The 13,257-nt window shown below is 36.8% G+C and overlaps 1 protein-coding gene across 3 annotated transcripts in view; it reads left to right on the forward strand.

The window, feature by feature from the left end:
• Positions 1 to 12,364, forward strand: part of RAP1B (RAP1B, member of RAS oncogene family) — a 33,896-nt gene extending 21,532 nt beyond the window's left edge. For 2 of the 3 annotated variants that reach the window (XM_015281694.4, XM_046938205.1), the window contains exons 4-8: positions 1,788 to 1,844; positions 3,826 to 3,966; positions 5,444 to 5,587; positions 7,028 to 7,143; positions 8,316 to 11,922. In XM_015281694.4, the coding sequence (XP_015137180.1) occupies positions 1,788 to 1,844; positions 3,826 to 3,966; positions 5,444 to 5,587; positions 7,028 to 7,114 (429 nt within the window). In that variant the 3' untranslated portion in view covers positions 7,115 to 7,143; positions 8,316 to 11,922. 3 annotated transcript variants of the gene reach the window in all.
• Positions 12,365 to 13,257: the final 893 nt, after the last annotated feature.

Below are 13,257 nucleotides of genomic sequence, written 5' to 3' on the forward strand. Positions count from 1 at the left end.
ATAGATGGGGATGGACCGAGCAGGGCCTCCTGTTTCAGCTCTGGAGCAGTGTTTATAGTGGAATAAAAGACTGTGTTAGCAGCCTTTGCAGTGTGTAGTTATTGGAGTCTCTTCTGAACAGAAGAGGAATTAGGAAAACAATAATTTCACGCTTGTTTTCTTTGACCTCACAGAAATCTAGCTCTGTCTGAAAGCCCATATGCTCAGTTTTTTCAGCATACAGAAGTCTTACTAAAGAGACGATGCTAGCAAAAAAAAAAAAAAAACCCAAAACATTATGTAGCAACCTTTCTTTCTTGTGATAGAGGAGCAGGAATTGTGGAATCATAATATTCAGTGAGCCTGACCCAGCAAAGGCTCACAATAAATCACTCCAAAACTATGCACAGGCTGTGTTAAAGTGAAGTATTCCTTTTGTTCTATATTCATACTCTCCATATCACATGAAATTTGTGATGTTTTCTGGATGATTTTATCTGAAGACTGTTTCCGTGGAAGCTGGAAAAGTCATCTCAAGAAACTGTCGTTTGACAATGACTTTTTTTTAGCAGAGATCTTACAGTATTTATTTCAGTTTTGGTCCTGAAACAAAGAGGAATATGTTTGTATTCTCCTTTTCAAATCAGTCAGATGAAGTCTTGCTTTAGTGAGGATGACACTTCATGATGTTATTTTCCTCTCTTCAGTTAGTATTCTAACCTGCTTCTTGGGTGGCTTTAAAATATGTTTGTTGGACAGTTGCAATTCTGTACTGCTAATGTGAAATTTAAAGTATTTGAAGTTGAGAGGATGTGGCTTGAAGCATTTTAAGTTTGTCTGAGTAGAAATAAACTGAGTGTGAATAGAATAACTGAGCATGAAGTCTTAAAAGTCAGTCTTGATCTACTCCCCAAATATTTCTTTGTGAAGGGAATAGATCTGCTTAATTAGCTGACTTTCTTTGTCAGCAATCTATGCTGAAATAGTGACTGTTTGAAGGAATTTTCCATCCCTGGGGAACATGAGGGAAGTGTGAGAGGAGTGGAAATAACTTTTTCCTCCCTGAAGTTCTAATCTGCTTACAAAAGAAAAGCTTGAAGTTGCCCAGGAATTTTGTGAGCAGATGCAAAGAAAAAAGTGTGGGCAGCTGGCCTGAAACAGTTTGAGGGCACTTCTGTGTCCTGCTGCCCTCACAGCCCCTTTTAGTTGGGTTTTTTTCAGTAGAAACTGGACAGAGGAACTTTGAAAAGGATGCAGAAATTGATGTGCCCTTTTACGCTTATGCAGTATTTTAAGAGTTGGTTCAGTTTTCTAATTAGTGTCACTAAAGGCTTAATTTTGTGAAACTATTCTTAGTGACATGCTTTGTGTATTGTATGCTGTGTACCACTTTTTCTCTTAGTGATTTATATTGCTATTGAATGAGCATTAGTGTGCCAATTCAGATTTGTAGCGTTCACCTGTACTTTTTCTTTCAGTCTGTGAATGATCCTTGGAACAAATAGAAATCAGTTGTGCTAGTTGCTGATACTACAAATTTAGCAACCTTCCTTTTTAATAACCAAAAACTCTTAATCACTTTGCAGAGTGGTACTTGGCTGCTGAAGCTGCTTTTGAAAGCGTCACTGGGGCTCTTTGGAAGGCTGCTTCCTGCTGGCTTCAGGGTGTATATCCATATGAGCTTCTTAAGCCACTATGTTGCTTTATGCATTATGAATCTGTGTATAAAGTCACCCAATTGTTAGTAGTTCTAAAGAGAAGAGTTACAAGAGGAAGCGCTCTAACCACTTCTTTTTTTCTCTTGACAGCAAGTTGAAGTAGATGCGCAACAGTGTATGCTTGAAATCTTAGATACTGCAGGAACAGTAAGTAAAACCAGTGTTCCCAAGTTCTGCTGTACAGTGTTAAGCTTTCAGAAACTGTAAGGCTATAAATGATGTCAGGTTTCCTTCCTCGTTTGCAAAAGAGTAACTGTGGTCAATACATTGGATGTAAGTTGTTCTTCAACAAAAGTTTTCTTCTTAATGCTGGAGTGTTGCGACAGAAAACAAATTGCAAGTTTCCTGTCATCTAATGTTCTGTAATAGGAGAAATATCAGACTGAGCACTTTTAAAAGTGATTCTGCTGCTGTTTTAAATTTACAATGCCCAGAGGCAAATTTAGGCCCAGTGGTTACTTGGTTTTGATTTCTGTTGCTGTAGAAAATACGTACTTTCTTCTTCTCTCATTTTTCTATTGTGCCTGAGATGGACTTCTGACATGAGGATAGAAATAGTATCTCTTTGGTTAGCTTATGTGGACTCAAAGCATAGGGTTTATGCTTACCCTTTGCATCCTGGTCAGGTTTTTTTCTGTCTTGTTCCAAAATACACCGAAACCAGTCATTGCTCTCATTGATTCCAGTGAAAGTCCCTTGGAGTATAGTATATGTTTTTAGAACTCTAATAGCAATCAGATCCCATAACTGTCTATTCAAACTGCAAAGCAGAGTAAGGTAGTGTAAAAATACAGAAAGATTGAGTGGATACTCTCTTGTAATAGATCATGCTTTTCATCTCACATGTAGTATTTGGCACAGATGTAGAAGAAAACTTGAATATGAAAATATAGGCTTTTTGGGTACAAACATGCAAAAACTCAGTGTGTTTTATATGGGATACCAAATATCCACATACTAAACTTTCAACTGACATCACCAGTTCAGCTGCAGATTTATTACCCAAATGTCTAATGTCATTTTGAAAACGATGGCACTGTTTTGCATTAGTGCTTGCCTCTAATTACAAAAGTGGAGGTATAATAAGGTCTTGATTAACGTGTTCTGTGCATCCAACCATGAAAGGGACGGACTTATAAAAGAAACCAGAAGTTTGGAGGAGTTGCATATAAAATTAAGTCCCATCCCTCCAAAAAAAAAAAATCTTACTAGATTTTAGAGCTGAAGACATGCAAACAGACAGAACTTTGAAATGTTTCCATTATTTAGCCTCATAAATCCTATTACACTTTGTTACGCTCCACTAGAAAGAGCTACATGACCTGGAATAGTTGGATTGGAATACAGTTGTAGTTTGAGATCATGTACTTTAATTGATGAACTAGCTCCTGGAATGTAGGAATAAGATAATATGAGAGACTTGATGAGTGATTGATGAATCACAAGATAGCTAAGCCACCAAGGTGAGTAAGGTAAATGCTATTCCAGTCATACCAGTGAGAGCTTTCAATGAGGGACAAGTCCTAATGCTGCTGCTGTGTTGTGCACCAGTGAGTCTTCATATGCAATGTCATTGTTTTCACTGAAGTCTAGAAAATGCGACAAGTCTATTGAGCATCTCTATCTTCTATTCAATCTCCCTGAAAATGAAAGTAGGATTTAACATAGGAGGTGTCTGGAATATAAAATGGGGATTGACAAAGGATGCAATTACTTTATAATGTATTTTAAAGAACAAACAGGAGGCAGGAAAGAGCTGATAGAGAAGGGATTCAGGAGGAATGAAGCATCTGTAATCTACAGACCGCACTGTGTTTCTACTGTAATGGTTCTCTCTTTTGAAATTATTTCAGTTTCTGTGACTTCTTTTTTGTCAGTGCTATAGCCCTTGGCAATATCTAGATGTTGTGCAAACAGCCTATATAATATTCCAGGCTTGGGATTTATTTAGAAGTGGCTTAATAATTTACTTCAGCGCATACAGTAAAGCAGTAAAATATAGACAGTTTAAGAAGGGGAGAGCACAAATGCATCATACTTGTAAAACATTTGTAACCTGAAGTATATGGCAGTTTGTGTAAGGAAAGTGCAAATTTAATGCAAGCTCTGTACCTTTTTTTAATTACAGGAACAGTTTACAGCAATGAGAGACCTATACATGAAAAATGGACAAGGTTTTGCATTAGTATATTCCATCACAGCACAGTCTACGTTTAATGATTTACAGGATCTAAGAGAACAGATTCTTCGAGTCAAAGACACTGATGATGTAAGCATCTCTCTAAATGCTAAAGTCTTCTGGAGTTCTTGTTGCAGATGTTGTAGTGTGTATCCACTTTGGTCAGATAGGTTCTGTGCTTTAGATAGACAAATCAACCAGCAGATGCGTAGTAAAGAAATGCAACTCTTGAGGCAAAACAGGAAAATTGTAACTTGTCATGTACTCTGTAAAGAGAATTGTTTAATTTCTACCTTTAAAATGCTTAATTTGAAACTATATGTAACTTTATTCTCTAGGACTGCAGAAACGTGTAAAGCAACTGTATTTTTCCTTATTACTATACAACAAAGTTTTAAAAAGCCTGCAGTGTTTCTCACTGCTTGTGGTATTTTGAAAGCACAACATTACATTCTTCCAGAAGACTGTTTTGTAAGCTTCAAACTTTTGTGTTCTTTAGCTTTATATTTTGTACATTCTTGCAAGCAGGTTTGGTTATACTGTTTCCACACCATTTCAGTATGCAGCCCTTAGCACTGTTAAGATATGAAGTGAAGCTAAAACAAATTTATAACTGCTTAAAAAATCTTAACTGTGGTAGGGAGTACTTATTCCATTAATAAAAGGTATTGCAAACATTGTAGAACTGTTCTTCTCAGGAATGCCTTGCATGCTGTAGCCACTAGACATGGGAGGGGAATAAGCAATGATCATTTTAAGTATGCTCATCTTATTTAAGCTGCTGGTGGGATCTTTGATCCCTTCCTTCCTTCAAGTATCTGTATATGCTTCAGCTCTTGGCAGACACAACGTATTTTTCAATTTCATTGAAGTTTACTGTGACTCTTAGAAAGCACTTTGCAGTTTATTAAGCCTGTGCATCTCCAGGTCTTGCCTGTATTCAGTGGATTTCATCTCAAAGTGATTCACTACCCGTTATCACAAATGTATCTTAAAAAGGCAGAATTGAAGTTTCACACATCTTTTCTTTTCAGAACCTAACAGCCGCCTTTTTACTTTAGTATTAATTTTGTACAGAGTTGAACTAAAGTCAAAATAATTCCCAGGATATTCAAAAACCTTAATTTCTGTGCTACATTCATTCTGGTTAGCATAAAGTTGCTTTGGTTGGTATCATTTGGAATTGTATTTCTTAAAGTTTCTCTCAGTCTTCAAAACCACACCAGGATTTTTGAAGATGTTGAAGTCTTGTAGCTGAGTCATCAGTAGACTTTTTGATGCCTTAAATTTTAACAGTTGATGTCTATGCATGTGAAAGTAAAATCCCATTAGAACACTTAGTACATGTGAAATTTACTTAATTAGTGGTGTACTGAATCCAACCATTTGCAACCAGCACCCTGCAAAATGGCAGGCAAGAGAAAATGCAGTCACTTTGAAGCCTGACAGAGGTACATGCTTAAGTTTCAGTTATACCACAACTTGATTATGCTGGCAGTCAGGTATCTTTCATTGTGCTTTTCCAAGATGTTAATGATTTCTATGCTGATATTGAATTGTTTTTTAGGTGCCTATGATTCTGGTTGGCAATAAGTGTGACTTGGAAGATGAAAGAGTTGTGGGAAAGGAACAAGGTCAGAACCTAGCAAGGCAATGGAATAATTGTGCATTCTTAGAGTCCTCTGCAAAATCAAAGATAAATGTTAATGAGGTAAGGCATGATACCTGTGTGATGGAACAGTCAAGGAAAAAAAATCAAAAATAACATAGATTATAATGGACAAAAGTATACTCTGGTATTTTGAAATTCTATGATGAATTTATATCAAGGGGTATCGTTCACTTTTACTTAAAACTTTTTCAAAGTGTCTAGTTTTTGTATAATTAGTTTTCAAATTTATAGGAGTTTGTGGTAAATACTTGTTTGGTTCAGGCTTCTCATACTACATTCCCTGGTTGATACAGCTTTGTATCCACCGAGCACGCACTGCTGGACTATCCATTTCTCAAAAAGACCTGTAAGGGCTCAATCTTTAAAATTAATGGGTTTAAGTTATTTGAGCCGGTAGGAGTAAAAACTTTAAGTTCTCAAAAGTAACTGATTGGAGAAGAAAAATAAATAGGTGCTCTGCAAAAAAAAATAAATACAAAAAACCACCTCTAGTATCTTGCTACTTATTGAGCAGGATCTAGGCACCTGATGAAGCACATGCATTTATGCATTTTTTAGGACCTGTTTTAGTACCATAGTATATGCCTTTTTATTCAGTGGGGGTACCAGCATAAAGAATCTGATGCAAAAAAAAAAAAAGCATTTAGAAAAAACTGTGTTAATATTTACCTTTCTGGAACAGCTTGAATTTTACCATAAATGCTGCAGTTCATTGTGTCTGCTGGAAAATATTATTGGCAGTGCCAGTCAAGTTGAAAGGCCCTCTGTGCAAGACTTGCATGTAATCAAATGAATGTGGTGGTTTTACGCACAGCTGACTTTAAAATGAGCAATGCATATTAAATTAGGATTTTCTGGAAACTACTCAGTTGTTCTTAAAAATGTATTCGCTAACTCTGTAGTAAAGTTATGTTTAATAAACTGGAGCTTATTTCCATCAAATACTAAAAGCCCTTGCTGGATAGTTTGCTGCTTTGCAAACAGTGCCCTAGAAAACTGCTAGGAGAGCTTTAGTATGAGGACTTGATTTAAGAGATGCAGAAATAATTGGCACAATGTCAACTATGAACAAAACAGCTGCTATTTAATTGTAGTACCTAGATTTGTCTTAAATTAGCTTTTCCACAAAGCTGTAGTCTAATTAGAATTCTAAGGAGACTCAAAGTGTGAGTCTTATACTTTACCTGTCTAGGAAATGTAGTGTTGTAGTTCTGTACTTGCTGCAGAATTAATTGGAAGTAATAGTGTATGCTAGTTGATCATGGTGGCATATCATTATTTTCAGGTAAATTTGACCCAGAGATCAAATATCTTTAGCAGAAAGTAGACATATGTTAAGTGTGCAACTTTAGCTTTCCAGATTCATTATAATTAAATATTAGCAGAGATCTTTGAGTATCTGTGTAAATAAGATTGAAGAGTTAAGGTTGTGAGGGAATCTTCTTAATTCCAGTAACCAATTGACATTTATATTCACAGATCTTTTATGACCTTGTGCGACAAATTAACAGAAAAACTCCAGTGCCTGGAAAAGCACGCAAAAAGTCATCATGTCAGCTACTTTAATACATAGCTGTACTGTAGCTCTGAGCCAGGTAAGCCTTTTAAAATTTTCAGTTTTGTGTGTTTTGACTTTAAAAAACAAATGAAGCAAGCAAACAAAAACACTCAGAGCTTCTATTGTGCAGAACTGCATAAAAAATTCCTGATATCTTGATGTCTTTATGATGTTAATTTTGCCATTCTGAAGTCAGAACTACAGAATTTGTGCAGGACGTACTATTTATACTCTCATGAAAAAGTTCCTTTTTTTCAAGCTTTAAGGTGGAGCTCCCATTAATGACATTTGTACTGATACTTGCAAAACTTAGCTTTTGGAAACAGAAATTTGTTTCTTGGAGGCTGATAGAACATACTGCAAGAGCTCAATTATCAGGAATGCGCACTAAAATATTGATGTTTTCATATACAAACTACCCACTTTGAACTCATATTTGCGTGGTGGTGTGGGAATTTAGCTTGTTTTCTTTGGACTACCCGGATGTACTATAGGCTATGAATACGGTCAGTGGTTGCGTTGGGGAAAGGGTGGTGAAGGGATCATTGTAACACTCCAAATATTTGACCTGGAGCTCCTGTTATTAGATTAATATCCCATTCTTTGACAATTTGCTGATCTGCCTGACTAAAACAGTGCTTTAAGAATGCTGTTGAAGGCTCATGCAAGTTTCAGCCTGCCTCTTCAGTAAGCTTTTTCAGGAGTTAGTTGTGATTTATTTTATTTATTTTTTTTCCCTACAACTTACTCTTGAAACAGTTTGTTTCATCCTCTCCCTCTCCAAGCCCTAGTATGGGCAGAGGTCTTTCTTTACTGACAACCAAGAGGATTCCAGAGGCATTAGCTGAGAGTAACAGAAACTATTGCCTTTCCTTAACAGGGCTTTCAGACTAAGAGCTTTGATTCTCCAAATGTGTGAATGCATTTTCAAAGCCACTGGAATTGTCCTAGTGTAAGCCAACTAGTACCGCCCATCAAATATTGCCTCCATAGTTCAGCTTGGATTCCCGTGTGTATTCCAACTCAGTTTTACTTATTGAGATGATCTGTTATTTTACATGTACAGTAGAGCTTATATCAGTAGAGGAAAAGCAATCAGGTTATTTTCTGAGCATGTTCGCTAAGAACTTTGCTAGTTCCTGCTTCGGTTTTCTTAACTAGAGAGTAATAACTATTTGTCCTGGCTAACTTCTCATTTTGCTGTTACAGGTCTGAAGAACTGTTGCCCAATTCAACAGTGCCAGCATTCCAACTTTATTAAACCTACCAACATCTTAAATGGACTTTCCTGTGGTGGTACCCTTTAAGAAATGGATGAAAGCTACTACATCAGTTTGCACATTCTAATCACTTTCCAGTGTCACGAGAGATTTTTACTTATAAATATTCTAAGTGTATGCAACTGGTAAAACCAGAGCCTACATCCAGTATTACTGATAAGAGACATTGTTCATCCACCAATGTTGTACATGTATGAAAACTGTGTACTGTATACTTCAACAATCCCCACTTTCTATTGGAGAGTACAATAATGTAAATCCTAAAAGCACCACTATTTTAGCATAATAAAAGAAAGTCCAAAGAGCTCCTATATAGACTACTCCAGATAACTTTGCTTCATCGGTATTTGTAGCTTATTGTAACTTTTTTAAAGAAATACAGGATCATCATCATGGTATTGTACAAAAGCGCTTTGATTAACACAACAGCTATATAGTTTTTTAATTTTAGGAAAAACCTGTGGAGACAGTGATCTAGTCTTTAAGAGTCCTTTCAGTATAACGTCTGACTAAAGACATGGCCTTTAATATCTGTTGGGAAGGAAATGTCCAGACTTTTCAACCTTTTATTGTATGTTTCCTTTTCCTTGTTTACATAGGGAACAATGTTTATAGTTGTGTGTACAGTGGGGGTCTACAACAAGAAGTGTATATTTTAAAACGATTTTTTAATGATTTAACAATTTTTTGTAAATCATTTTCGGGCTTCTGCAGCTGTAGATTCTCACTGTGAATTCCCTTGCTTGCTCATGCATAAGTGTATTTGCAATACCAAATATACAGGTTTAGTACTTTTGCCTGTTAGTGATTGTTTTACATGTGTAACGTTTTGGTTGAGATGTTAAATGGTGGAAGAGTACTGTGGATGTGAATGTGGGAAGTAATTTTAATCATGTGTAATTGGTCACAGGGCCTAAGTTGCAGTAATTAACTTTTTGCTGATTTATTTAACAATGCCTTGTTGCTTTGTATGCATTAACGTTTGGGTGTAAAGATTGTGTGTATATCCAACAGGGAGCCACAGTATTTAAATTGACCAACCTAATGTTACAACTGCTTTGAGGTGGCCAAATGTAAACTAAAAGCCTTAATTAAAGTGGTGCAATTTTGTATGACTTAGCATCAGTAGTTCAATAAATTTGGATTGCCATGCAAGGGCTTGCATTACAGTTATATACTACTTGAATGTTTTGTGTTTTGGTAGAGCTAGTAAATATCGATTCTAGATCTCTTGCACAGTGCAGACTCGCATCATATGATGAAGAGAAACACTTATTGCTTTGTCTTCTGACAAATACATGCCACAGATACTTCTTGTAATAGCATCACGTGTACTAGGGCGGAAGAATTTCTGAGTGAAACTTCATTCACTGCTTTGGACATGGAATATTTGAAATGCTAGTATAAGACTAGCTCCCTTACAGAAAAGTGTGTTCTCAAAAGTAGACCAGCAGTGACTTTTTTTGGGAAACTAAGGATACGTTGCCTGTTTTCCTTCTTTCCAGGAAGAACTGATGGTTAGAATTAAGGGAAAAAATATAAATCTTGGGAGAAAACATGATTTTTTTTCTGGATGATGAAACCATATTCGTTTGGTTTCAGGGAAATCTGCAGAAGAGCATTCTTGAAGTATTAAGTGTAGTTCTGCAGACTTCACAGTCCAACAGCATTAACAGATGTAAAGTGGAATGCATGGACTATGGATGATCTCCTGATCTTGGCTGTGCTTTTGAAAACTGTCACACCCAAATACTTGGTACTCTTTCTTTTTTCCTCTGGCACGGAATTATCAGAGCTTGTTCTAATTCCTTCCAGCAAAATCAAATCAGTTTATCTCAAAACTTCCCAGCCTTAGCTACTTCACTACCCAAATTGAATTAAAGAGGCCGTATGGGCCATCCTTCTGGTAATTTTGTCAGTCACCACCATTTTTTAATGGAGGTAGTATAGTCTTTCACTGTGCAGAGCTGGAATTAAGACTGAAAGTTTCTCCCCTTTGTCAGAACACGTGGCTGATCCCCGTAAATGGATTTTGGTACACTCTGCCTTCTGATTGGTCCCCAGGGCAGGTTAGGTTCGAGCAGTGGGTGCTTTAGTGATTTTTGGTTATTTTTTTCTTTTAAGCTTGATAGTGATTAGCTTGTCAAGGAGGAAGGCATTTCTCTTCCTTTTGCTTCTTTCACTTTCAACATCTGCTTATTCAGGTCTTCAGTGCTTTTATGTCCCAGTTGTCGTTATCTCTGTTTTTTAATGTTTCTCTTCTGGGCAGCTGTACAGATGGCAGTAGGAGGGAAGGAGAGAAAATCTTCAATAACGCCAGAGGAAGCCTTTGCTTGGTCTCGGTGTCCAACCAAAAAGTACTGATTATAAGGAATGTCAGGCTTTGTACTGAAAGCTCTGTTCTGAAACATTCTTTGTTGCTCTGTGGAGTAGTAAACATACAATGCCTCAGCGTTAGGAGTAGTCTGTTTTGATCAAGCCACAGGGATGTTAAAATTTCATAGAAACTCTACACTTTTCCATTCAAAGATTCTGCTGAAGAAGCAAAATACACTTTCACCAACACTTAGAACTCAGGCTAGACTTGCAAAATCAATGAATCTTAACCCAGGTGGCAACTAAAAACCATTATTGTTCTCCTTGAAAGCCTTAAAGGGAACGGTGTCCCACTTGTTAAAGGGAAGATGCCTGGCAAAGTGATGGACATGAAGCATAAGGGGAAAAAGCTTGAAGTTATTTTCTTCATATCTAAGTAATTACAGTATAAGAAGCTGTTCTTGCTGAGGAAGTGAACATCCAGTTCCTCCCGGGAATTGGAGCTGTATAAGCATTTAATTCTAGAAAAGAATCCTGTCTGCTGAAGGTTTTTGAGAACTTTTACTTGTCTTCAGGATACCTGCTTTCTGTGCTACACTTAAAAAGTTCACACTTGAACTACTTGTGTAGAAGCAGATCACTTCTCTTAAAGCTTTGGATAAAAGCCTGCGTAATTCATTTCAGAAAACTAATGCAGTAATTTTCCAAATTGAGTATTAATACATGTGTATTACTGCCTGTAAAGTTAGCTTATGCTTACAGTGCGCACAAAGGTTGACTGCTTTATTTCCTACCTATCTGGAATTGGTGTATGTCGGTATTTAAATGTCTGAGCTTTCTATGGAAAAAGTAATGTTTATGTCCAGAAATAATGGAATTGCACTCTTCCTATTAGGACTTTTCAGTCTACATTTATTTCTTCTAACTTGTTACTAATGCCCTTCTTCATTCTCAAATTATTCTGTGAAATGAATGTCTACTCGCCTAAGTTACGGGAATATTTTGAGACTGCAAGATGTTTTCAGAAGCCCAAATGAACGCACTGTAAACTCAAACTACTACTGCTCTTCTGCATAAGAAAAACATAACTTCTGGAAAAGTGTTGTAGAGATAGATGTTAAGTTTGTTTCATAATATGTACTGATACTGCGATGCTAGAAGGAGGAGGTGGGAACAGAATATTGTTGGAATTTTGATTAAAGCTGTGTTTTTCGCCTGTACTGTTGTAATTACAGTTGCTGTTTCCTCATGGGTAAACACTAAAGATGAGGATTTTCTTCTTTTATGAAACTAAAATTATGGGTGAATCGATCTTGATGGATTTTTCATGAAGTCTTCTAGGTAGCTTGAAGGGGAGAAGTCTTCCCACAATAACGAACTAGTGCTAGATAGGCCTCATCTTAGATGTAGCAACAATGGGAATTTATTTCTAGTCTTGAATTGTGAAAGAGTAGCCTGTATACAGCTGTCCTGAAACTCTTACTTTTTAAATTGTAACATGAAGATGAAGCCAAACATCAGCGTAGACAGAAAGCTTTTTATACAATGTTGAACTGCTATCCCAGCAGCATTACGTTATACTTCACCTTATAGCTGTTCTATCTTGCCCATGTATGCGGAGAAGAACGAAGGCAAATAAAGTTACTCAAATGTATAACAAAATGTAGTTGTATGTAGTTCTCTAAGGTAGCTTTAGAAAAGCAGAGCTCCTAAGTTCTTATTTCTGAATATCAAGCATTTTAGTCTTTCCCTTGAAAAGGTTTATGAACAAGGACAAGATTCTTTAAGCTTAATTTATATGCTCTGTTCTTTAAAGTAAAACTCTGGAGTAATGCTTATTTATCACAAACTTTATGTTCTCCTCAGTCTGAAAGTATAAGCGAAGATGTTTTGCAGTATTGTGTTCTCAGTGTTGCAATATCTGGACCTGAAAAATCAGAGAAGTGTGGGTGTTTTGTCTTTCCTTAAATACCCTCCAAACCCATGTATTTATTCAGGATCTTGAGTCATCAGGCAGAGGGTGGGTTCCTGTTTGCAATGAGATGTTCTTTAGGGAGAGATTTGTGAATGGAGAAAGGAATGTCTTCATAATTCTGCTGTGTTCACTTTGGCCTCAAGAAATGCTAGTTCTGCATAACACGCTCCACAGCTTCATTGTTTTAAGAAAGTTCACGGCCACCAGAATTTATTTTCTTTGAGACTGTGGTGTGAAGTGAATTCTTTCATTTGAAAAACAGTGTAGTTTGTAATTAATTTGTGCAATTGTTTTGGCTACTGTAACATGGGAGGGTAGAGCAGGAAGGGCGTGCTCCTGGAATCTTGGATACAGAGCGAAATCAAAGTGGAATTTACAGTTCCTCCTTTGGTCAGTATACGTTATGTTTTCATATTACGTGGCATCTTCATACTTCTAGCAGGGAAGATACACTCACCACTCGCACACACTGCAAAAATCTGCATGTTAAACTCAGTTCCCATAAACTGGGCTCGCTGCTTGTAATGAGGCCAATACAACAAAGATCCTTGGCACTGCTGTCGTGCTTTTCAGATGGGTG

The sequence above is a fragment of the Gallus gallus genome, chromosome 1, assembly GCF_016699485.2.
Source record: "Gallus gallus isolate bGalGal1 chromosome 1, bGalGal1.mat.broiler.GRCg7b, whole genome shotgun sequence".
Lineage (NCBI taxonomy): Eukaryota > Metazoa > Chordata > Aves > Galliformes > Phasianidae > Gallus > Gallus gallus.